The 26185-nt window shown below is 39.9% G+C and overlaps 1 protein-coding gene across 1 annotated transcript; it reads right to left on the bottom strand.

Annotated features, from left to right (window-relative positions):
* On the bottom strand, positions 1 to 25437 carry Cd28 (CD28 molecule). The gene is made up of 4 exons (XM_021199147.1): positions 25331 to 25437; positions 7136 to 7492; positions 5090 to 5205; positions 1 to 906 (listed from the first exon to the last, which is right to left on the bottom strand). Exons 1-4 carry the CDS (start codon positions 25386 to 25388, stop codon positions 778 to 780), a joined length of 660 nt encoding a protein of 219 aa, XP_021054806.1. The 5' UTR covers positions 25389 to 25437; the 3' UTR covers positions 1 to 777.
* Positions 25438 to 26185: the final 748 nt, after the last annotated feature.

The raw sequence follows: 26185 nt of genomic DNA, 5'->3' as shown, positions 1-26185 counted from the left end.
ACATAAAGTGACCTTATTTCCTCTCACATTCTTCTTGGTGTGAGAGGGCTATCTAGTTCTGAAATCATGTTGTGACTTTTAATAATACTGAGTTCCCATGACAGGGAATGAGGAAAGAAGCCCTGAGGGATGCTTTGAGGCCATTCCATGAGTCAATGTGATTAAAAATGGTCAGAAATCATTAAAAAAAAAAAATGTCCACATCTTTCTAAACTAACAGGAAAACACTATTTAGGAGCTAAGTGGCTCATTTCATGAGTGAAAGAAGTGTTTTCACTATTTTTCAAATAGTTAAGTACTATACTCTAACCTACCCCCAACCCAAACATCAACTCAGCCAAAGAAATTTTTCTATCCTTTCTTCTCTATCCAAAACATCGTTGGCTATCACATCACATGACTGAAGGGTGCTGGTAAGTGAGAAAGGGGCGGGGCCCATCCAGGAGCCTGCAAATTGACTTTCCAAGGCTGAATGAATGATTTAACTTTTTGATTGCTCTACTCTAACTTCCTCCAATCAAGTCAATAATTGTATTAAGCTTGAGTTTGGGTCAAGCCACACAGACTTTATCCTGCCATAGAAGCTTCTTTCATTCATTCCAGAGTCTCAAGATGATCATGATGTTAGATCTAGACACTCTAAAATAGTTGGCATTGGTGGTCCAGTAGAGGTCCAAAGTGGCCGGCTGAAGATGAGGCTGTCCTCTCCTATCCAGAGCAGTGATGGTGAGCAGGTAAACGGGTACCAGCCGGCGGGCTTCTGGATAGGGGTCCCTGTCAGGGGCGGTATGCTGCAAAGTCTCTGGCAGGGGCGTAGGGCTGGTAAGGCTTGCGAGAGGGTCCAAGCACCCGGGGAGTCATGTTCATGTAGTCACTTTGAAGGAGTCTGTTCCTTCTGCTATTTGTCTAGGGGGGGAAAAGAAAAAAGAAAAAGGTCAATATGGAAGGACTTAGAGGAGGTAATTATTGGATGGGTTCTAAGACTTTAGGGATAATTACTCAGATCATCATCTGTCAAGTGACCCTTGGACTAGGATAAGGACTAATCAAAGCCTGACTACCAACAGCTCTGCTAAAAATCTAAAGGAAATTGTTTTATAGAAATGCATCCATTACTCTCAACGTTGTCATCTAACCCAAAGCCCGAGAGCATATTTTAGAATATATTCACTATTGATATGTAAACGCGATAGAAAGCCTTTAGTCTTTGGATAGATTAAATACTCCCACTTTAATCATTAAGTAAGCTATTTTTCTGTAATTAAACAACAACAACAACAAAACAAACAAATAAACAAACAAACCACCAAATTCTACCAGGAGCAGAGAAGGAGGAATGATACTGAGTCTGGAACTACAGGTAAGCTCACTTTGCATCTTGACCGTGTTTTTTTGGCTGTGGTCTAAGGGCATCATTGCCAGATCAGTGTGATGGTAATGTTTGCATAGTTGTCAAAAGCAGAAAGTCATGTGGATTGGAGAGTCGGGATTCTCTGTTATGAAAACACAATGTCTTCTTCTAAGCAGACAAGTCAGAGGTGATATACAGTATATACTGTATATACAGTATACTGTATATACAGTAGGTATGAGGGACTGAATTGATAATGAGTGGATGAGGATAGCCTTGGCCTCCTTTTCACACGCACGTGCCAAGGCCTCAAAGTAAGCAAAGACTGCTGGGAATGCTACCCAGGCAAGCACTTTTCAGTACCGATGCTAGCCTTTAGGGTCTCCTTTGCCAGCCCTTTCCTGTGGATCCTTCAGTGAAACCATAGCTTAAAGAAAGGCCTCAATAAGAAGGGTGTTGTGACTTTGAGGTTCTCCAAGCTACACACAAAGATAAAAAAAAAAAATTATCTATTACAATCAGCTCCCACGATTATCAGACAGTGGGTTTAGCTGATTCTTAACCAATGGGATGGGAATAGCTGGGGATCCAGTCCAAAACCTATGGTGTTCATGTGCACTCTCACAATGTGTATGCATAGAACACCCACCCCTGTGTCTGTGTATCTGTGTCCCTCACCAACCAATGCCTGTTAAAGATGCCTGACTTCAAGGCCACTCTACCCTTTGCCCTTGCCTTGTTTCCTAGACAAAGCAGCCACACACAGGGCACACATAAGCAATGCACTAAAATGGTCAAGAATGTAGATTTCAAGGCAGATATGCTACCTAAATACGCGTTATCTACACATTGTGGTGCTTACTGGCAAAAAAGCATGTTTAAAAACGGAACAAAAAACAAACAAACCAAAACAACCCTCCTCTAACCTAGAAAAGGGAGCCAGTGTGACAGCTCAGCTGAGTGAACAGAGAATAAAAAAATGACAGGTCATAGTCTGCAGCAACCTGACCAAGAAAAGCCTTTTCGTTACTCAAATACCAACGTCAGGTCAAGCACAGAGACAGAAACCCACACAGCCTGGAACTACCTAGCACAGCATGGCTTCTCAGGAGGCTCCGGAACAGTTAACGTTCACTCAGGGCACACTGCTGGCCAGACCAAAAAATAGGATCCCAGAAAGTGGTGAAGCCCTCGGGATCCCTAAATGCCTCACTCGCCAAGATGCTTCCTGAACAAATAGCAGAAGACGAAGAGCTCATGGTAAAGGTGCTACATTGTTCTGTGAGATGCAAATTATTTTTATACCCCCACTTGGTCAGAGAATATAAAGACCTGGGTTTGAGATCCAAATAACGTGGCATTCTTGTTAGATAACCTGGTTTGACTCCCCAAAGCCACACAGGTACAGCACTAAGGCTGCATAGTCACAGTGAGCATGTGAGATTAAGTCAAAAACAGTTTTCCCAAGACAGAGAAGACAAATCTTACCAGAAATCGTGGGGCTGCCAAAGAAAAGCACAAAATATATCTGATGCATGACTTGAAAGGTGAATTGTTTTAACTCATTGAAAGTGAGACGCTGCTTTGGGGGTGATTTCAGTCACTCAGTACACTGGAGCCTCATCCTAGAAGCTGACCTCCTTGATATATATTTACCATAAGTGCTGTTAAAGCGGTGCCTGTGGGATCCCTGAAAGCCAAAGCAATTCCCAGAAGTCCTTCTCAGGAAGCTAGTAAATTCCTTTGACCTAGGTGACACGGGAGCCCCTTCTTGGAAAAATACCCAGAGGGCTATTGCACCTGGTCTTTAGATTAGGAAATTCAAGCTCTTGGTTAGAGGCTTGGAAAGGAAGAAAGTCAGTAGTTGAGGATTAGAAAAACCAAGTCCAACCTAAGGATTCTAAAGTCATTGGAAGCCCCTGTAGAGCAAGAAGATAGGAAGAGTGTAGATTCCAAAGTCCAGAAGGCTGGAAGTTCTCAACTAATATCAGAGCCAGAACTTGGGCAATAGTCTCTACACTAAAGCCTCTGTCGCCCTACCCAGATTGGACAACTTTTGGAATTCTCAAGATGAAACAATTCCCGTGAACAAGCTAACACTGTTTCCCACTGTGTAAAAGTTATAGATTCGTCAAAAGGTAGCCTGACAAATGCCCACCTGCCCCATGGCCTGTGAACTACAGGAATGTGTGGGGAATAATAGAGAGGCAACTTTGGCTAAGCAAATAAACAATTTAAATCTCTGGTGGGAAGATACTACTTGATGTCTTAGAGCTAGAGCTGCCCTGTCCCCTCACCAAATAAGATGGCATCACATGGCATGAGTTCCAGAAATCCCTGACCATAAGTTGTCTCTTTAAATACTTGGATTATGCCTTCAAATGGGGATCATATCTCAAACAGGCTTAGTTAGGTCCTTATTTGCTTTGTATGGTGGTTACCTATTTAGCAACCCAATAAGCATTCACTAAGTCCTAAGTGTACTTCATAGGAGATGGGTGAAGAATAGCAAGAAAAGGGGTCTTTTCATCTTGTGCAGCATACATTTTCTTGTTGAAGAACTTACCTGTATATTCACCCAACTTCTGGGGAAAAAATCAGAGGCATGCAGAATCACTACATAAGGCATTCTGTTCCTCATACACAAAGGGGTTTCTAAGAAAAGGATCCTTGTTAAGGTGGTACCATCTTAGCAGTGAATGTGTTCATCAAAATGTGTTCAACAAGCATAAGGAAGATTGCTTAGCAGTTAACAGCACTGGCCTCTCTTCCAGGGACCAGGGTTTGATTCCCAGCACCTACATGGTAGCTCACAGATATCTGTAACTCCAGTTTCAGAAAATCTGATGCCCTCTTCTGGCTTCCAATGGGTGCCAGACACATAAATGGTGCTCAGACATACATGCAGGCAAAACACTCCCATGAATTAAAATTTAAAAATCTTTAAATATGTCCAAAAGTCAGACATGGTGCTACACACCTATAAGGCCTCAAGAGGATGAAGCAGGAGGATTGACATGAGTCAAGGTCAGTTTGGATTGCATAGTAACTTCCAGGCCAATCTGGAATGGTGAGACATTGTCTCAGAAAAAAAAAAAAAATCAAACGAACACAAAATGTTCAAGCTTAGATCAAAAATTCAACATTGAGGAAGATGAGAAAATATATATTAAACTTATTGCAGAAACATCTGTAGGGACTAGTAATCTCTATTCAATGGGGAGACCTCTGAACAGTCCCTGTCCCCTTACAGTCTCATAATGACAGCATCCAAGTTGCCCTCACACAGTGCAACTGCTTCAGAAGAGACAGAAAATAGGACTGACATAAACAGACCTGTTTTCTTCTGGTTTGAATGCACAATTTCAGCAGCCTACTTCCTCCTGACTTTTGACTCCAAGCCAAAGCATGGGCTTCAGCTGCCTAGTCCTGATGAGATTTTATACTTTATGTATGCATTTAAGCTGCTTTATATGCAATAATTATGTTAGAAAATTAAGAATAAGAAAGCTAATTCTCTATAATTTCCCACCGTAATCTTCCCATTTCATCCTAATTCTGCCTGGCTACTTGGTGCCTTCTGGAAAGCAGAACTCATGTTAGATCATTACTATGTATAAGTTGGACAGACTGGAAAACATCATCGGCTTTAACGTGGGAAAGATACAGGCCAGGTTCTTAATATAGTCAGAGGGCAGGTGCAGGGAAGTTACATAAAAGCAATGTTGCTCCTCTTACCCAGATAACACAAAGAGCCACTGTCACTAGCAAGCCATAACAAAACAGGACTCCAGCAACCACGACCAGTGCCCAAAACAGCTTAGGAGATGTCTGAGCATGACAAAGATGTTTCTCTGAAAAACATAACATGTGGGTTAAAGGACACAGAAACAGCAGTTGAGTACATTTCTGTCCCGGACATCAGAGAAGAATTTGGAAGTACTGAAACATACAAAATACCACCAGCTTTGATGATCGAGTCATGCTCTTTGGGACTCACTCAACCCCACCACTGATCATACTTTGTCAGTATACAAGGCTAAGGTTACAAACACTGCTTTGCAGTGCTACACTGGTGGTAGTCACTGGGTCTTATTAGCACTGCATAATGCTAATGGCGACTTTCAGTGACTTTAACCTGACCCCTAGCCCCCCACCCTCCGTCAGAAGTTAATTTATCTATATCCTAAACTTTTTGAAATAAGTAAAATGATACAATTGTTTTCAAAGATTTGAAAAACCATCAGCTTAATATGGCAGTCAGAAAACTAGCCTGGAAAAATTTGAAAAGATAAATATCTGGCTCCAACGCCAACAGATTATCCGATACTGAATGAGTCAGGTTATTTATTTGGTATGAGGAAAGGGGATGGGGAAAAAACTCCATGCAGTTCTATTGAAACTCGTGGAAGATTATAACTAAGCAGAATACTTCATAGTTAGTTGAGATGTATAGACTTTGAGTCAATTAATTTGGATACATGATTTTTTATTTCCAAGTTCTTTATAATAAAGTTATAATAAAATACATAAATAAAAAGAATATCAACTCTCTGGTCCATGAAGTTTTAATCCTGGCTACACATTAGAATTATCTGACAAAGTGTGAAAACATTATCTAGCTCCCCTTCCTCAAGCCATATTGGTTAAGTCAGAAACTTAAAGTTGAGAACAGGCATTTTTCAATTGACCTACTTAGGTTTTATGATATACAAATATAAACAGGGCTGAAAGCTGCCAAGGACAGAATCCCTGACATCTTTTCTAGTTATCCTAAATCTATATGTATGCATACACACAATATACTAGACTAAAGTAATGTATCATTTATAGATTTTGCCTTCCAAAACAGTTTATCTTTTTTTATCCTTTGACTTAATCCAATTAAAATATTTTGCCTAAGAATTATTGATATTAGAAATCTTAATTTGTGTATTAATTGCCTCTGTTTTTCCCAGAACATGAAAGATACTGTCATATTAATATAATAATTTTTTACTTGTTTGGTATTTAAGTTTTCTTAAGTACACCTTTGTTAGGCATAAGAGAAAATGCATTTATTGTTATTGTGCTAAAATTGAATATAAAATGGAGCATATATTTTTTTATCTAACATTCTCATATACACAAAAATCTATCCACCCCCCTCAGTTTCTATGTTAATGCCAATAACTATATTTGAGTTTGAGAACCCTATTATTTTTCTTCCCAATGTTTACACAGACCATAATCTCAATGTAAACATAATGTACTTATTGCTGCTGATTCATGAGTCCTGCTTAATTATATTGAGTTTGGGGCTATTAAAAAGTTGGATAACTTACCCAAGATCTCAAATTGCATGCCCCCTAATTTTCTAGTCCAGCATCTTTTTTATGTTTTGGAAAATGAAAAGAAACTTACTAGTGGAAGAACATGGATCACAAACAAAAAGTAATTAATTTAATATCCAACCCATTCTTCCTGAGTCCTGATCTGTCAGACTGTGTTTCATTGTAGAGGACGCTATGCTCAATTTTATACTTGATCTTAACCAAAAGGTCAAATGAATCCAGAAAAATCTCATAGTTTCTATTCCCATAGACTCTTCCTCATCCTTCAGTGAGGAAAGGTAAAGGCATTTCAAATAAACTGGAATCACTGCTGGAGTAAAAGGAAACAGGTTTAGGAGATTTGCCTTCGAGTCTCAGATCATGTGCGAGCGCCCCTGCTTCACTTACCCCAACCCTGCCTTCAGCATTGCACAACCGTCCTTTAGGTTACAGGAGTACAGTGGTGTATTACCTTTTATGTGAATAATAGTTCCATTGCTCTTCTCGTTGTCTAGGTAAGGCGGAGGATACATGAACTCAATTTTGCAGAAGTAAATATCTGTGTGATTAACATGCAGATTCCAGAGACGGAACGTCACTGTTTCATTGTCGAAATCCCCGTCACAGTTGAACTCCGCATTTGAGCGAAACTGGGGCTGATAGGTAAAATTCCCATTCCCAACACAGACTTCCACGTCGCTGTTCACACCCTTGTAAAGGGATGCACGGAACTCCTTTGCAAGAAGGTTGTACGAATACCTGCAGCTGAGGCTGACCTCGTTGCTATCTACCACAAGCAGGGGGGACTGCTTCACCAAAATCTTGTTTTCTGAGGGGAAAAAAAACACATTTAGTTAGGAGCATAAGAATAATAATTCCATTGCCCTGAAATCAAAGTGAATTAATTAGCCAACTGAACAGATCTCCAACAAAGTTAGTCCCTTGGCAGAAAAAGATATATTAATAGCTCTTCTTGGAATGATGACTACACCGAAAGTTTTCAAGTTTATATTTCAATGATATTGGCATCCTTTTCTGAATGGGAAGACAGGAGCGTGCTTCCACCTGGACGGCAAAATGTGAGCTTCTGTGAGCACTGAGTACCCCAGCTAGACTCTAGAATTTTTTTAGTCCAGTTGAGAGTCCTATGATGTTAATCAGACCTTGGGTTGACTTCCTGAAAAAGTGATGGGGCTCCGAGGCTCTTGAAAGCCTGACACAGATGTCCAAGTGATTTTTTTTTTCAACTCTGCAACAGATTTTTGTAAAAGTATTTCAAAGTTTCAGAACATTCTGGCTTTGCTTATTGACCAAACCAAGAGCCGTCAATGAAGGGGTAAGGAAAGAGGCACCACGTTTGTACAGGAACGGTGTCCCACACGTTTAATCCCAACACTCAGAAGGCAAAGGCATGTGAATTAGTGAGTATGTAGTGAGTTCCCAGACAGCCAGTGAATCCCTGATTTTGTTTCTGTTTTGTTTTGTTTGTTTAGGAAAAAAATAATAGAGAGCCAAGGATGTGGTAGGCACCTGCTACCAAGCCCGATCGGTGGGTTGGGGCTGGCTTAAGTTACTCTTCCAGAGCAAATTCAGATAAGAGCCCCCCAAGAATCTCCCATGATCATTCTCTCAAAGCAACAAGAGTTCTATCTTTATGCAACAATCAAAGCCCTGGATACCATCTAATTCAACTTCTCCCCTTAAAGGCAAAGAAAATGAAACTACACTCTCAGATCCTTTGCGGGAGGGGAGACAAAGCACGTGCTGTTTCCAATGCGCCCCCATTTCCAGAACACAGAAATACAGAAATACGTTTTAAGTGTGTGTGTGTGTGTGTGTGTGTGTGTGTGTGTGTGTGTGAGAGAGAGAGAGAGAGAGAGAGAGAGAGAGAGAGAGAGAGAGAGAGAGAGAACCACAGCATACAGAGGTCAAGTTGCAGGATTGGTTCTTTCCCTCCACCCACGGATCAGGCTTGGGAGCAGGTGCCTACCATGTCTTTGGCTCTCTCTATTTTTTCTAAACAAACAAACAAACAAACAAACAAAAAGAAACAAAAACAGGGATTCACTGGCTACTGGCCTATAACTCACTAACTCACCTGCCTTTGCCTCCTGAGTGTTGAGATTAAAAATGTGGGACACCGTTCCTGTACATTTGTTTAAAGAGAAAAAAGATGAGTGAATGAGGTCTAGAAACATGAATGGTTCATTTACAGTCATTGAGCAAATGGTGAACAAAATCAGAACTGAAACCAAAGGCCACACAATCTAAATAGCTGACCGCTTAGGCCTGGAGAGTCAACTTCACAGATCAAAGACGTATAAGATGTAGGCATCCTCTTTCTGAGACATGACCTCAATTTTTCAGTAGTAAACAAATCGCTGTCTGTGAAGAAATTTAAATAAATAAATAAATAAAATTAAAATCCATTTTTCCTGGGGAAGCATGCTAAGAGCTACCTATTTATAGTTCTTGTTGTAAGGCTATCCTTTAATTGTGGAGCAATCTCTTCAGCCTGCTAGTTCTAATTTTTAAAAGGTTATTTGTACCCACACCCAAGAGCCAGTTAGACTCAGAAGTTGTTAAAAATGAAATTTTTCATTTAACCTGGGATTGAATCCATGTACACAGGTGTTTTGTTTTTGGTTTTGGTTTGTTTGTTTGTTTGTTTGAGTTTGTTTTTTCTTCCTTCCTTCCTTTATTTCTTCTTTTTTGCTTTGGGTAGAAGGTGAGTACATAGAATTAAATCTCTACTAACTTTTATCATCTCTATAATTATCAGTATTTCTATACATACAGAACTTAAAAAGAAAACACATATCCACAGCCTCTTACTCCCAGAAATTCTGATATATTTGGTATAAGTTAAGATGTGGTTAGTGTTCATATTTGGGTTGAAATAACTTTACTGAAACGTAATTCACATATCATAAAGTTCTTCTTTCTAAAAACACAATTAAGGGATTTTTTTTTTAATACAATGGGAGTTGTGAGTGGACCACCACTATCTGTAAAACAGTTTCATTACAGGAAAAGGAAACATCATGCCATGAGCCATCATTTCCCGTCATGCTCTCCCTCCAGCCCCTGGCAACCACTCCTCTACTTCTTCTCTCTATTTGCCCATTCAGGACATTTCCTATGTTTGAAATCACAGTATGTGTGTCGTTTTGTATCTGGCGTCCTTCACATAGCAATTTTCAAGTTTCATGTGTGATGCGATAAAGTATCAGAACTTTAGTTTATGACTATTCTGTTGTGCAGCTGTAGTACATTTTGTTTTTACACTCCACATTTTTTGCCTGTTATGAGCAATGCTACTGTGAACATCTGTGTAGGGGTAGAGAGAGAGGAGCTAGAGGGAAAGGGCAGGCTCCAGTATCCAAACTCCAATGTTCATTCAGTAATTCCTGTCTGATTCAGCAGATGACATCTTTCCAAAACTCACACATGAGAGGTAAAACTGTTTTCCTACACATGAATTCCTTGGGCAGTTCCCAGTCTAGTAGGGATATATATAGTTTTGATCCAGTAGACAACAGCCTGCAGGTGGTGGGACCAGTTGATTTACTAGACATGAAGACTTCTAGACTGTGGGATAAAGGATGATGCTCACATTGATTGACAAATGGTTACCAAGATCTCCTGCCAATGATAGAGACGTAGTGAAGGCTCTTAAGCCAAAAAGCAGGTGCTCACAGCTTTTCATTTCTGTAGATCACTCTAACCGAAGTGGAAGCAGTACTTTGGAAGGTACAAGGATGACAGCATGGAGAGTGGGCAAGATTCATCTGTCGTCCGGGTCAGAGGGGAGAGGCTAAACTGGCATAGAAGTAGTGGCTGGAGTGAGCAATGTTTACAGGCTAATGCTCACCCAACTTGACAGTGATTTAGGTGTGGTTAAAGAGAAAGGGAAGCATTTAAAATGACTTCCTCAGCCAAACAGAGTAAGAAACAAGCAGCTATTTTTCTTTTTACTCATTTCTGCTTAGTTACCAGAATAGACAGATCCAAAAACTAAGTTAAGTTTGGATATCTGGGTGTAACAAAGACATGTTTTCAGCCTCAGAGGTCGTGATACAGGATGGAAACTTTCAGAGGAAGAGAACTGCAGTCATTCTCTGAAACGGTCTTTCTTCACAAGGAGTAATATGAGAATTCGAAGGTAGCTTTTCTTCTTTTTCCCAGCACAAGGCCTGAGTTCAAGCCTGCACAACCCCTTTGTCAAGGCTGTGTGTTGGCTGCCATTGTGCTGGAGATGCAACCAAGCACAGACCAAGGAAGGGGGAAATACCTCACCTTGTGACTGTGCCAGCTTTTGCTGGGAAGAGTTTGAAAACTGTGAAAAGGAGATGGGCAGTTTATCTGTCGGTGCTCACATTTCTCTCTTCTGTGTCGACAGCTCATTTTTAGACTAGCTGATGCTTAGAGAGAGATGCTGTAGTCAAGGTAATTTCTTGTTTTGTACTGATGTGTGGCTAACAGCTTCCTAGCTTAGGATTCAAGCTGATAAAACCTCTTTTTAAATGTTAATACAATTTCTAGATTTCAGTCCCACCTTAATTTATTCCCTGACAGGACCTCAGAATCTTCCCTGGAGACACACTAAATAAAGTAGGTTTCTTTAGGTATGAAAGAAAGATTACAGTTGTCCTAAATAGCATTGACCATGTGTGCTCACTGTGGTTTCTCGTACATATGATACTTCTAGCTCCTTTTAATTTCCCTTAAAAATGGAGCATGCATGCATGAAGAGCCACATCTCCACCCTACAGCAATACAGCACGAAGATACAGATGAACCGAAGCACATGACAATGGTCAGCTTGGCTGTGTATTTTGGTTTGTTTTTTTGGAGTTTCTGGGAATCTGCGGTATTTCAAATAATTTAAGGGAATACTATAAAATTTGAGGCCGTACCTAGACTTAGAACAGTGGTTCTCAACCTGTGAGTTATGACCACCTTGAGGGTAAAATAACACATATCCTGCATCTCAGATATTTACATTGTGATTCATAAGAGTAGCAAAATTACAGTTATGACATAGCAACAAAATAACTTGATGGTTGGGGTCACCACAACATGAGGACATGTACTAAAGGTCACAACATTAGCAAGGACTTGGAAGGAACTAGAGACACATTTAGCTTTCCTATATGGGCTTTCTGTTTGAAGATGTGTTGCTTTCTAAACCATGCTAGGAATGATCTTTCTTTCCCTCTGCAAATATTTGATTCTGTTTTCCTTCTTGTGAGTGGTTTACCTAGGCTACACCCACAAGACACAGCGTTACTCCCCCAACCCCATTCACGCAGCACAGTAAAAGACTGCCTTGGCTGCCATGTCTACCAATCGTCAGGTTGTTTTGGTGCTGAATTTGTGCTTTGCTTTTCAAAGTCTCTCCTAGCAGCTAAACAAGCTAAAGCTGTGGAGACAGGAAGCAGTAACCTCAAGACTCCTTTCCTCACAAGTCCGCTCTACACCAGGTGACATGAAGAGGGGAGAAGGCATTTATCTGCAGCCCGGGGCAAGGCTGTGAGAGCCAGGGTTCCCACCAATAGTGTGTGAAACTTGTGGTAGAACTGGCTTCTGGAAGGTTGACAATTGATTGTGTTTCCAAGGGAATACAATAGTTACAGAAACAACTTCTTTCCTTCTCATCAATTCTAAGTGGGTCAATTACTATGCTTAGGAACCTGACCAACCTCTGTACAGGTGCACTGGAAAATCATCTCTAAGGTGATCAAACATCAAAGAACTTTGACCTTAAAAGGATGTGTACACATACACACGCACACACACACACACACACACACACACACACACCCCTCCCAGTTAAGCTAAATTGTGTATTTACAAAGAATATGAAGTATAAAATACAATGTAGGGAACATAGTGGTTTAGAATCATGAGCCTATAAGATGATTTTTTAAAGTCCAAGTTCAGGACAAATAAGCAGCTTTTGAGACTTGAACTCAAGCCTTCCAACAGATCTTTGTCTATTGTTCCTTTCCCTCTGACACACTGCATCAACATTCTAACATAATTCCTGTAGTTGGTTTTAGGTCCTCTAGAGTCTGGACTTAATCAAAGAGCTGGTACTGAGAGCTTCAAGTGAGAATCAAGGGGATTATTATTTAGCAGTTGGTAAGTTGAATGGCAAGAGGACTGGACCAAAGCAAACTTCATTTTCTCCACCATTTTAGTGTAGTACTGTATGGAAAGAAAGAAAGAAAGAAAGAGAGAGAGAGAGAGAGAGAGAGAGAGAGAGAGAGAGAGAGAGAGAGAGAGAGAGANAGAAAGAGAGAGAGAGAGAGAGAGAGAGAGAGAGAGAGAGAGAGAGAGAGAGAGAGAAAGAGAAAGAGCGAGCTCAGCTGGAAGGAACTTGAAAATTATCTAAAGCCATTCCCTTGTTTTATAGATGAGGCTACTGAAAACAAAAATAAATGACTTTTTTTTTTCAAACAAGGTCACACAAAATACTAAAGAGCTAATATGTAATTTATTTGTGTAGGTGTAAGGACTGATGCTTTCAATCATGAATGAACAAAAGAAAAAAAGAACAACTTTGTTCATTCAACAAGACTAAGTCAGTTTTGCGCTCATATTTAAAGGAAGTATGGTTCCAACTAGCTCTTCCTTGTCTGTGATTTTCCTTTCCACAGTCTCTGTTACCTATATTCATCTGCAAACCCAGGTCATTAAATGGGAAATTTCAGATATAACCAATTCATAAATTTTGAATTGGCATCACTCTGAGTAGGATGATGAGGTTCAATGTTAGTCACCTAAGATGTGAATTATCCCTTTATTTGGTGGTTCTACTATGTATGGGCTACTGCCACAATCACCAGTTAGACATGAAATTGTTCCCTGAGCTATCAGATCAACCACTGGAGTAGCTCACTGGTTTTGTTCAAACGACCTTTATTTTACTTAATAATGGCCTGCAGTGAACGAACAGAGATGCTGGCAAAAATTTTCTCTACTTAATAAGGAAAGAAAAAAAAATGCTGAGGTCCTTAGGATTCACACTAAGAAGGGAAAGTCATGCTAGTTTGCTGTTACACCTTCAACTGCAGAAGTTGCAGACACAGTGCATGGTGGGCTTGGCAAAGATGGAAAAGGCATTCATTTACAGAGTTTTAATATCCAGGGTTTCAAGTGTTTTGGAATATGTTCTCCATGGATAACGAGGCATATCTACACACAAAGAGTTTGCACACAATTTGAGAGTCCTACAGGTCATAGATGAATCTGAGATGAGACCTTCAGACACTATTATCATACAAACTGTCTCTCATAAAGAATTTCTATTTCACAAGTAGTGCTCATTGTAGCTCTTCTACTTCAGCTTAGTTCCATGTACAAAAAGATGTCAATCAGCTCATAAAGTTACTTTTTGGCCCAACTTTTAATGGGCAAATCCTTAACTAAAAAGATTTACATTTTTAATCATGTTTAAATTTATAATATTCTTTCTCTTTTTATAAGTGAAATAAAGTGGTCCACCAAGGCTGGTGTGATTCAAGACTGAAGCATATACTGGCATGCTAAAGAAGATATTAGAAAGATATTATACTTAATTAGAAATTGATTTTTTTTCCTAGAGATTCTAATGGATTCCATTTATTCCCACCACAACACTTCTATACATTTGAAATAATGAATTTATAGCTTCCTTATTCTGGTGTTTTCTTTTGAAAATTCCAAGTGAACAGAATTTGATGTGTTAGTAATATGTTAGACAGGGGTTGGGCTATGTTTGGCCGTATTGTACTCTTGTGTATGTAGCCAGTTGTGGAGACATCACTGGTTGCCCTGGCAAAGAATGCCTGGGTCCTGACCACAGATCTGATTAAGTTATTATAACTTTCTTCCGAACCTATTTCCTGTTTGGGACTAGGATATCCTTCACCTTCTAGCCCCCTGACCACTTGTTTCCTTTCAGACTCTGTAAGGTGCAGGCTCTCTGATGAGCCAATCTAGTGCTTGTTCTTGAGCCTGTAAGTCATACTAGGGGCTCAACATCTTGTAGCTCAGGTAAATAGTTTCAAAATAACTATGGTCATTTTCTCTCGTTTTCCATCAACTGTTTTCTTGCAGTTCTCCCCATTTTGAAAAGAAAGCATATAAGTAAAATCTTTTTTTAAAAATGAATTTGAACAATATGAACAATGCAGGCATGTATGTTGTCCCTTTCAGGATTCCAACTGAAAATACGTGGCCTGTTAAGTCACTGGCCCCAGTAGGCAGGCTTGTTTATGAAAGATGCTCTGTTCAAATTGTGAGAGAGTAGAAGCCAGCAGGAGCAGGGGACACCTGTGGCATGCAACAGCACAGCTGTGACCACTGTTAGATCTGAAGACAGGAGTTGCCAGAGTCAGAAGGAAATAGACGAGTAGCAGAGACCACTGTGACAAAGCAGGACTATTGTTGATAAACAAACAAACAAACAAACAAACCCAAGCCAACCGTTTAACCTTGTCCAAGGCTGTATATCATTGCTATCAACTGTATCAAGCACACTAAATCTTATTAATAGAATATAAGATGCTAAAACAAAACAAATATCATTCAACTCAAACAATTACAAATTGATTATAGGTGCCAATGAAAACAGAAATAGAAACATGATGAATAAATTTACTAAATGTCTCACTTTGGACCATTGCTGATCTAAGTCATACCCTTAACTCTGTTCTATATTATGACCTACAGTGCTTTGGATGACCACAGACTCTGAAAAATATTAAAAAATTTAAATGCAAGGTAAATTTTCAAAAAAAACCCTATGGTTATTTTCTCTCATTTTCCATTAACTGCTTTTGTGAAAGTCTCATTTTTATAAGAAATCATGGCAGAAATAAAATCTCTCCCCCCCAAAAAATGACTTTGAACAATATGATACACATGTACAATAACGTAGACACTTGTCTTTGTCTCTTTAAAATATTTCTGACCTATATGCAACTGTCAGAAAGTAACTCAGAGGTCAATCAACTCGGGTGCAAAAATAAAATAAAAAAATAATGAAAATAAAAAATAAAAAAATATGAGTACTGAGACATAAAACATTCATTTCTAGGAGAGAAAAATTGTCAGAAATAATTAATGTATACACTCGGAAAACAAAATTTGATTAGTCAGAAAATTGTTCTCTGATATTCTGAATTCTTCCATGACAAAGTCATTAATTCAGCAAGTTTAAATAATGAACTCTGATTATTTGGTTCTTTGGAGATGGAAAAATGTAAAAGAAAGCCTGCTAGGTACACAGTCATACTCCAAACCCATGGACGGTGCATGAACTCTACAGGGTCATTGACAGTGCCAAGGAAAAGCTCACAGATGGAATGAGTCTGGAGGCTTCCATACTGAGCAGTCTTTAGCTGGACCATGAAGTCTACAGCAAACTGAGATAGGACAAGATTAAGGAAAAGACCTTACTGCAAGGGTTTATCAGAAAGCAACAAGGAATTTTGTTTATTTAAGGAAGAAATAGGTAAAATGTTTACACCAATCATGCGGGGCGGGGGCGGAACTTTGATGCCAAGAAAAGGCACGTGGATTTTTTCCAGGACTTTTCACATCTAAGTTAACAATGGAGCCCAGCTCCCCCCACTCCCCACGGGGAGAAGTTGCACAACAGTATGAAGGAAGGTTAAGGACAATTCAGAGTAGTGAATAACAGATGTGAGCTAGCAAGGCCTGAGCCGCAAAAGGATGAGCAAAGCACCCGCTGGACTCACAGTCAGTGCGCATGAGTGGCACAAAGCACCCCCCCCCCCCTCCGGGCTCACAGTCAGTGTGCATGAGTGGAGCAGAGCACCAGCGGTGGACTCACAGTCAGTGCGCATGAGTGGAAACTCACCCAAGTTCCACTGCTGGATAAGGGCAAGAATTGAGGCACCGTTGACAATGTAAGTTAATAAATGATATCTGTTTGGAGAAAAGAAACTGATGGATTGTTTCAGAAATGTTAGACTTAAGGGGTGGATAAGGCCTCCTACAGAGACAATCAGGAGGAGACAAAAGGATAGGGCCAGAGTTTTAGGAAGCCGCTGGAGACTGAAATATCCTTAGGTCACCTGTGTTGAGGGTGAATCCTTAGCTCACCTGTGTTGAGGGTGAATGATAATTTTGAGATGTCTAGAACTCCATTGCCTACTCCTGTGTAATCCAGCCCCACCTCCCAGAGATCCCACTGTGGAACTGAAACTCTTAAACACTCAACCTCCGTAAGTCTGAGAACACTCCCATCTACCATTTATAGGATGACAACTGTCCTCCGGTTTTCTAGAAATAGGACACCATGGCAGAGCAAATGGATTCAACAGAAGTGGTATCATGGTAAATACCACTGAGCCATTGAAAAGAGTCAAACTGCACTATTCTAGAACCGAAAGAGTAGGTACCTTTATTAACTTTCAACACAAATATTATGACCATAATTCAATTTTCAAATATGGAAAACAGTTATAACAGAATTATTTACATGAGTATACTATTTTAATCACTTCATTGTATAAACTCACAAATAAGATTACACAAATAAATTAAGTTACAGTGACTCCTTCAATCTCGCCACCCTGATATATTGTTCTCTATATGTGCATTTTAATCCAATGACCAGATCTTGGGGCTCCTGAGTCTTCATCATCTAAACTCCCGTTCAAAACATGAAAAGAAGAAAGCAAAACATTTATCTTATCTGTTCTGCTCTCTGTAAATATGAAACATTCGAACAGGCTGCTCAGGGCTTCTGTGACATACACAGACTCTTCTGGGGAGGTGTCAGAGCCTGGAATTCTGGAAATAATGACTGTTTTAGAGCTGAACTTTACGGTGGAAAATAAGAGTCAACAAAGGCAGTATGGCTTCACCAAACCCTGCAGTCATTTAGAAGCACATAGGCACCTAAGATTCTAAACAACAGATATAAAAGATTTCAGAGATAACTCGCTTGCAATTCTCTACATATGTGCATCTATGTATGTATGTATGTATATATGTGTTATGTATGTGTATATATGTGTATGTATGTGTATGTATATATATGTATGTGTGTATATGTATATATATATGTGTGTGTGTAATGTATGTATATATGTATGTATAAAATACATTCTTGAATCCAATCCCTTCATGTACCAGATGAGTAAATTGATACCCAGATAATGTATGTCATGATATGACAAACTAAAATCCCTAACCACATCTCCCTATCTTGAGAAATCCTTAGATTTACATTTGGAGTTGGGAGTGAGTTATAAAGTTTAAAAAAAAAAAAAAAAACAGAAACAAAAACAAAAGCCAGTCTTGGTCTTCCAGAGATCAAGCAGCTACATACTTATTACAAAAACAAAACAAAACAAACAAACAGACCAAAACCCCACAGAGAGATACTAAGATTAACATCCTTGACTGGAAACTGGTAGCTTCTGATTGGTTTGAACCTTGTGGCCCTGTTTTCTCAGCCAGGAGCTGAGGCCAAGCCCACACACACGATGCACTTAGAGATTTGTCCTCTCTCTAATTTTCATGTCTTTTGAGAAGACCTCCCAACCTCCCTCTGAAGTCTGTGCTCTGATTCCAGTGCTCATTTCAGTTGCCTCCTAACCAGAGGAATTTCCCAGATTCTATTCAACTCAGTTTTCCTGATCCTTTTAACTAGTCTGCCATTCCATGCCTTCTGCTTCATTCCCCAGATAAGTGTTTCTAAGTGCTTCTTCTGAATCACTTCAACTGCTTCATGAGACCCTAAAAATCAAATTCCAGCATTTTTTTTTTAAAATCAGTATTCAGACCTTTGTTTTAACCTGGTCTGGTCATTTCCTACCCTCGTAGATGTCCAAGTTTGACTGCAACAACATGGAACCATATTGGTGGTTTTGTTTCCTTACTAATTTCATTCCTTCTCAGGCAATATAATTTTGGTCAGAACATGAACCCTAGCTGTGAGGTGCTAGGAAATATGTAAAAATATGTAACTAGTTGGACCTGCTTGGTATTTCCATTTTCCCATCTATGAATAATGATATAGTTATGATAATTTCTTAATGGGCTTTAGGGGAAGATTGAATGCCTTAAACAATGGGAAAACAAGTAGAACAATGTCTACAACATAAGTGCAAACTAAATATCAGCTGACAATTTTTATCAATAGCATTATTCGTTAACATCCTACCTACCAACAGCATCCATTTCAATTCTCAACTCTTCATAAACAATAATTTGTTGTTGGGAGTGGAGAGTTAAGGCAAGGTGACACACTATAGCCAGGCTGGCATAAAATTTACTGTGTAATCCAGACTACCCACAGCTCCCAGTAATCCTCCTGCCTCCAATTCCTGAGCACGGGGACTTGGGACTATAGCATGAGCTCCACACCCAGCTCCTACATGCATTTTGACAGGGTGCTTACCTGATGCTTCTCCATTCCTGAAACACTGGAAGCTCGCTTTCTTTATCAACAAATGCCTGATTAAATCCTACGTGCTTCCGGTATTTGTGCTCAACACCAAGTTTAAATGAGCAAATGAGACAAGCACCTCCTCCTAAGGAGTTAATAGTCTGGTATGCAAAACAGATGTTATCAATTCTTAATAATAGTTTTGGGAACTCTGAAGAGAACAGAAGTCCCATGTTTTGCTATTCGGGGTCTCAAAGAAGACCTTCAAGTGATAGGTAGAAGGGGTATCCAACACTATAAGGATAGTACATGCAAAGCCATTAAAGCATCATATAGCACCATGAGGTAAGGTAGGGGAATGCCCAGCTGTCATCACGTAGCTGTTTTCATAGGTTGTATCCTATTACAAAGCTCAGTCCATGAAAACAAGAAAACTCAACTAATGATACAAGCAGGTCCTGTGTGCTGTGACCTTGTGCTTCTTGTCCTTTCCCTCTGTTTCCTCACTGCCATGAAGGATTAAGATATGAAAGTTCTAATAAATATTTGCTAAAGTGAGCTACGTTCTCATAGACCACCTCTTACAATAAAGGCAGCCTTTTCCTCAAGGAGGTGACTCGTTCACCAAAAAAAAAACTAGTGTGAAAAATCTTTCACCTAAAAAACTACTATGAAAAACAGTAGATCAGGAACAGCAGGGATAGACAGAAGGAACCACAAGACAACTACAGCCTTGGAAAAGTCAAGAAGGGTGGGTGCCAGTGTGAGACAGTGGAGGATGTTGAAGTTAAGAGCCTTTTTATTAGGGTACAGAAGACATTAGCTTGGATAAACTAAGATGAGAGCAGCCCAAAGGCATGCCACAGTCTCAAGAAACTTGACAATGTAATCTTTCTCTCAACATCTTCTAGTATGACCGTCATGACGCACAGCTTTCTTCCCTGCAAATTGAGAAATAGGGGTTTCCTCACATCTCTAAACACCTGCGGTTTATAATTGCTTTCCACCACAATAAATTAGTGTGGATAGAATGCTATTCATAATTGACCTAAGACTGAAAAAAAAAATCTAAGATTTTATGATTCTCCCTTTTACTTTATCACATCTTGAAGTGTTTTTTTTTTTTTTTAATCTGTCACAGGAACCAGACTAGTATCTTGCACATAGAAGATTCTCAATAAATGCCTGCTGAAGGAGGGAATGAATAATAACTTTTCTCACCAAAGCACATGGGGAAGCAAGACACTTACTAGCACTCTGTTTTGGGGTCCCTGAAGAGTCACAACAGAAAAAAACATTCTCCTCCTGTGTGTCCTTCCACACTTAAACCCTGAGGATAGAACCAATGTGTTTCAGCTAGACCCCTGTTGATCTCCAATTATGTATTAGTATCACTCAATATCAAAGACAGTTACCAGGTCCCAAACAAACTGCAAATACATCTAAGTGATGTTCTGGCTCTTCCTCCTCAGCAAAGTACTCCTAAACAAGGAAAACCACAACCTTCTAATTGATCACTGATTTAAAAATTGAAATGTTGACTCTGGAGAGATAGGTCAGTTGGTAAAGTATTCGCCTTGCAAGCGTGAGGAACTGAGTTCAATGACCAGAAGTCATATCTAAAAAACTAGGTGTGATGGCATCCACTTGTAATCCCAGTGCCAGGCAGGCAGAGACAAGCACATCCCTAGTGCTTACTGGGCTGCCAATGAAGTCTACTTGGCAAGATCTCAAAACAGAGAGAATTCAAAAACCAAAAACAAACAAAAAAAGAAATGGTGGTCAGCAGCAGAGAAACGGAACCTGAGGCTGCCCTCTGCTTCCACACACATGCACAGATGCACCTGTAAATACACAAGCACACAACAAAACACAAAGCTGAAAGGTTGAGAATCCAAACACCTGCCTAAGTTCTCAACCGGTATTGTTGTTACAATGAGGGGGCATGTCAATAAATCAGATGTCTAGATGAGCAGATGGGCGATGAAGATACTTGAATGTTTTGATTACACATTATATGGTCGATTATGAGCCAACAACGTAATTCAGAAGCTGTGGAAAGGATTTCAAGATTAGATTAGAGACTAATGTGGACCGTAAGTAATTCTGAATGACATCGTTAACCTGGTTACCTTGCCAACCAGCATCCTAGAGATAACGATGATGGTGGCGGTGAGGAGATGACGGTAACTATGATGTGAAGATAAAGAAGCTCGAAGTTAAGCAAAAAGCTCTCCACTACCATGAAGAACACAAATACAATTTGCATAATGATACAAAGAGAAAAAAAAAAAAACCCTGGGACCAGTGACATTAGCAATGAATCACTAAAGGCAAAGAACACACTCCCTTCCTGAGTCTCTGCCAAGAAACTGGGGACTTCTTGATCCCACCCAGCAAACCTCTCTTCTACAGCTGAAGGCTGTCAAACTTAGAGTCACAAGCAAAAAAAGAACAAGAAAACCTACTTTGTGAATGCTTTCTCCTCACCCCTTTGCCCCTACCCCAGCCTGCTCCCCCAGCTTCAGGAACTAATCGCGCCTCACCGAGTCTCCTGCTAAAAGCTCTGGGTATGTTGAGCATTTGTTGTTTTGGTCTTCTTCCTTGGTTGGTTAACTAGTTGACTGGGTAGGTGGGTGGTGGTGGTGCTCTAACCACATCACTACCCAGAGAATCCAAAGAAAGCCTCACCTGGCTTAGAGAACTGGACAACGCTCCAGTGAGTCACAAAAACACCCAGGTCATTTCTCTTCAAGTTTGACTAAACTCTCAACAGAAAAGTTCAAACATCTGTGAATAAATTTCTTAAGGAAAAAAGCAAACTATAATTTAGCTGAGAGGAGAGGAGAAAAGGATTTATCCCTGTCAGCCCGCCTGCTGTGAGCTAACTGTGCTTTCTGGGAGTTCCTTGCCTTCTAGTTTCAACAAGTGAACCGGGTTGTCCCCACCAGTGCCTGTGCAGGTGAACAAAAAGAACAATGCTTTAGATGATAAGCTACAAATGAAATTTGCTTCTGGAATCTTAGTGGCATAATTTTTTTTTTCACTTGGTCAAGGTCAGCACACTGCCGACTAAGAAGTACTTGAAGGAAGATATCCACACAGTACATTCATACAGGGAATTTCTTCACTCGTGAAAATAGAAAAGGGTTCATTATCTAAGGAAGGGAGGCAACGAGAGCCCTTCCCCCATCGCAAAAGTTTGCATGCCTGCTCTTCACAACAACGCTCACAGATTCATTTCTTCTGATCTGCCTGTGGCGATGACTCATTCTGCTTCTTGGAACTGATAAATCAATATTAATTTTAAAAGTCCTTGCTATTAAAGTCTCTGCTAGACGGGTTGCCTTTAAAAGAGGTTAGTTGGGGGGGGGGAGCTAAAAGGATAGTGTATTAATTAAGAGCACGGTAGTGAACCAAATTCTTAGCAAATTCCATATTTTGGAAGTAGCTATCAGATATACTTCAAATGCCAGAATGCCTGGTCAGTTTTTAACCGTCAGAAGAGCTGGCCACGGTGCAACAGAATCAGTGCAAAGGCAGCAGCCTGCAGATTACATCACATTCCTCTGCAATCATCTTTTCTTATCTTACTTTGCAAACCCAGCCTCAGAGCGACACTTAAACGTGAGAAGCCAATTATTTCTTCATCTACCACAGAGGAAGTCATTTGCCGAAGATCAGGCAGGAATACAGTTTTTAATTACTCTGCTTTGTAGATATGACTTTCTATTAAATGCCAATCATTTCTCCATGCCTCACTACGGAAAAGGAGTTCTGAGGGGAATGCAGAATCAGTGGAGAAGTCATTCATGTTCAACCTGGTCACTTGGGCATGCTCTATCCACTATGATTTGGGGAGAAATGAAAAGAAAGGCTCTCACAGAAAAGTAAACAGGTATTTCCTGAGTTTAGTCTAGACTACATGGTCAGTTTGCTGAAAAACTAACAAAAAGGCTGGAAAATATATATATATAACCAATGATGCATGTTATCTACCCACCCCCACTATCAACCACAAATGATTGTTCTCTCAGGAACCTGCAGCTATGAGCTGGATGCACACTCCAAAACCCAACAGAATCCTGTCTTTTAAGATCTCAGGAGCACTATTATGCAACATGCATACAAACCACGTAACTTCAGCGGAGGAAGCATGTAAGCTACAGCTTCCTAACCCTTCCTGTAACAGACTTCTTTAATGGAGCCATAATGATCTTTCTGCTGTTTCACTCAAGCCATGAGAGTCAGGTTACACTTAAGTATCATCAAGTAAGTGCATTAATGCGTGCTGTGAGCCAATGAGTCAAAATTATTCAATTAATGAATCTAAAGACCTTCCCCTAACACCCAGGCACATTTTAATGCAGTTAACATATCTCAGGTAGACCAGGTTAGTCCCAAACGTGTTATGTAGCCAAGGATAACTTCCATCATTCTGATCCTCCTGCCTCCACTGGATTATAGGAACGTGCTACCATCCTGGTTTATGCTGGGCTGTGATCAAACCCAGGGTTTCATGTACTCCAGATAAGTACTGTGCCAACTGTACTACATCCCCAGCCCAAGACAGTAACATTTGACCAGGGAGCTTCCTTGTGTGAGATGGTGGACATGAAGAGAGAAATGAAAAGCACACAAAAGGCTCCACATCCTTTTTTCCATGGGTCACACACCTTCGCATTTGCAATTATCTTCCTCTTCCTTTAACTTCTTTCTCTTCAGCTTTCTACCTCTACCCCATCCTACTTTGTCAATGGCCGCTTGGCACGAAATCCTAAGACGTAGTAGGAAAATGTATTGGTGTCTATGAAGCAAACCCTATCTTAAGGTAAATAAAACTAATGATCTGCACGAGTGTGAACTTGCCAACAACTTCTCTTTTAGCTAACCCCTGTAAGGATTCTAAAAGGGGGAAAAGTACAAAGCTTTGAGTCCAACCCAAAAAGTTTCCAAAGAAAATACATGAGTTTATAACAAATGGTTGTCCACAGAGGGTATCAGAAATGCATTTTGTGTAAAATCACCAATGTTGAATAACTTTCAACAGGGGTAAGGCTTTACTATCTAGTAAATTAAGGTGTCTTAAGTATTCCTCTAAAAGAAAGTTAAGATCCCTTAAACATGATATACAGAAACCTTTTAAAAATAAATTTTAAAGACCTTTTTAGCTGTAAATGTGTGTTGCCAAATACTGGAGATCTGCACCCGCTGGAGAAATTATTGAACATTCTCTTCCATAGATGGCCTCCTTCCAGTGGTCTCTTCATTTGCGATGGAGTTTATGACAATAAAAAGCTCTTACTCATGGGAACCAAAGGCTGTTCAGAGTAAGAGCTTTCTAATTGATAAATATATAACCTGCTTGCCATTGCTATTAGGAACTTGAAGGATTTTAACCTAAATAAACATATTTCAACCAAAGGTAGAAGGAAACTTACTAGTGTCTATACCAGCTTTTGTGCTTACTTCAGGATTCTTCTTGGCACTCGCTGAATTCAGGTAGACATACTACTTACATGAATGCCATGCTTACTGGCCAAGCATGAACTAAGACCTAATAACTAAGACCAAGTTATTGCTGATGAGCATCAGCGCTGCTGTGAAATGTGGGTGCTTAGGGCTCAGCAATGAACAATGACCATTTCATTTTATCTCACAATGAAATTGAGGTGATACTCATTTAGGGTCCCATTTTACAGAGATTTAGGTAGTTTGAATCTTGGTCCAAACTCCACTAGGAAGAATTGAGATATGAGCCCAGGAAATCTAATCCAAAACCTTCAGAATTTAGCTACTTTCTTACTTATCACAGTTTTCTAGGATGTAAAAGGTAAAATCCTGACCTGGGTGGTGGTGCACGCCTTTAATCCTTGCACTCAGGAGGCAGAGGCAGGTAAATCTCTGAATTTGAGGACAGCCTGGTCTACAAAGTGAGTTCCAGGACTGCCAAGGCTACACAGAGAAACCCTATCTCAAAACAAAACAAAACAATAAATAAAATTCTGAATATAAAAGTTCTTGGGACTAGTTGTTAAATAAAATGTTACTTCTTCCCAAAGGAGTTTTGTTAAGGTTCTATTTACTGTATTATGAGAATTAGCTAGTTTCTAAATAGTAGCTAGTCAAATTAGCACAAAACTTTAAATGTGTTCAAGTTTCACAGGTCACTTCAGTTTTAACATAAACCATACTGGTCACAAGAACACAAATGAAAACACTTAGGGAAAAAATGATATCAAAATTGCTTACCTGTTACTTGAACTGAGGAGAAGAAGTTGAGAGCCAAGAACAGCAGCCTGAGTGTCATTGTTCTGATGAGGGTCAGGGCTGCAGCTCCTCCTCTGTGAGCAAGGCAGAGTGTGGTGTGAACTGAAGTCGCATCTGCCAAGGTATATGACTCTCTGCCATCCAGGGCCACTTTACAGGGCACATGATCAAGGGACTCAAACCACAAGGCTTCGTGACTTTCACACAGGATATTACATTGTTTTTGATGACTTGACTTTTACTTCTTTTAGCAATCGGTCCTTTTTTTCTTTTTTCTTTTTTCTTTTTTGGGGGGTAGGGGTTACGGAAGAGTATCAACCACCAGATAATGTGCTCAGGAGAGTTATTGCTGATGAGTATCAGCACTGTGAAATGTGGGTGCTTAGGGCTCAGCAACAACAAAAGCAGACAAACAAGGCACTCTAAAGAAGAGAGAAAAACCTCTCTCCGAAGTCTTACAGACAAATCCAAAATACAAGGCGGTGTGGGAAGCTGAGAGATTTCTATGTAAGTGTTTAAATTCTACATAAACATTATGAAATTGATGTTTGTAATAATCTTAAGGTAATCCTATGGAGTGTATGTACAACTCTCTTCTACCAATTTTGAAAACTGCTTCCAAGTACACACTTGGCAAGCACCCAGGCATCTGAGCAGCTGCAGAAATTTCCAGAGCAAAGAGGAAGTCATAAAAACACCATATTTTCTTAGGGAAACAGGAGGCAAACGAAACACCCTTGCTACCTCATGTTCCCTATGTCCCTCAAAGAAACATTCAAACAGCAGACCATTGGAAGATGCACCACAGAGACACCCGGGGCCTTTGTAACCAGCTCT

This window comes from Mus pahari, chromosome 5 (assembly GCF_900095145.1).
Source record: "Mus pahari chromosome 5, PAHARI_EIJ_v1.1, whole genome shotgun sequence".
Taxonomy (NCBI): Eukaryota; Metazoa; Chordata; class Mammalia; order Rodentia; family Muridae; genus Mus; species Mus pahari.
Note: the sequence above shows the minus strand (reverse complement) of the source record. Positions and strands in the feature narration are given on the sequence as shown.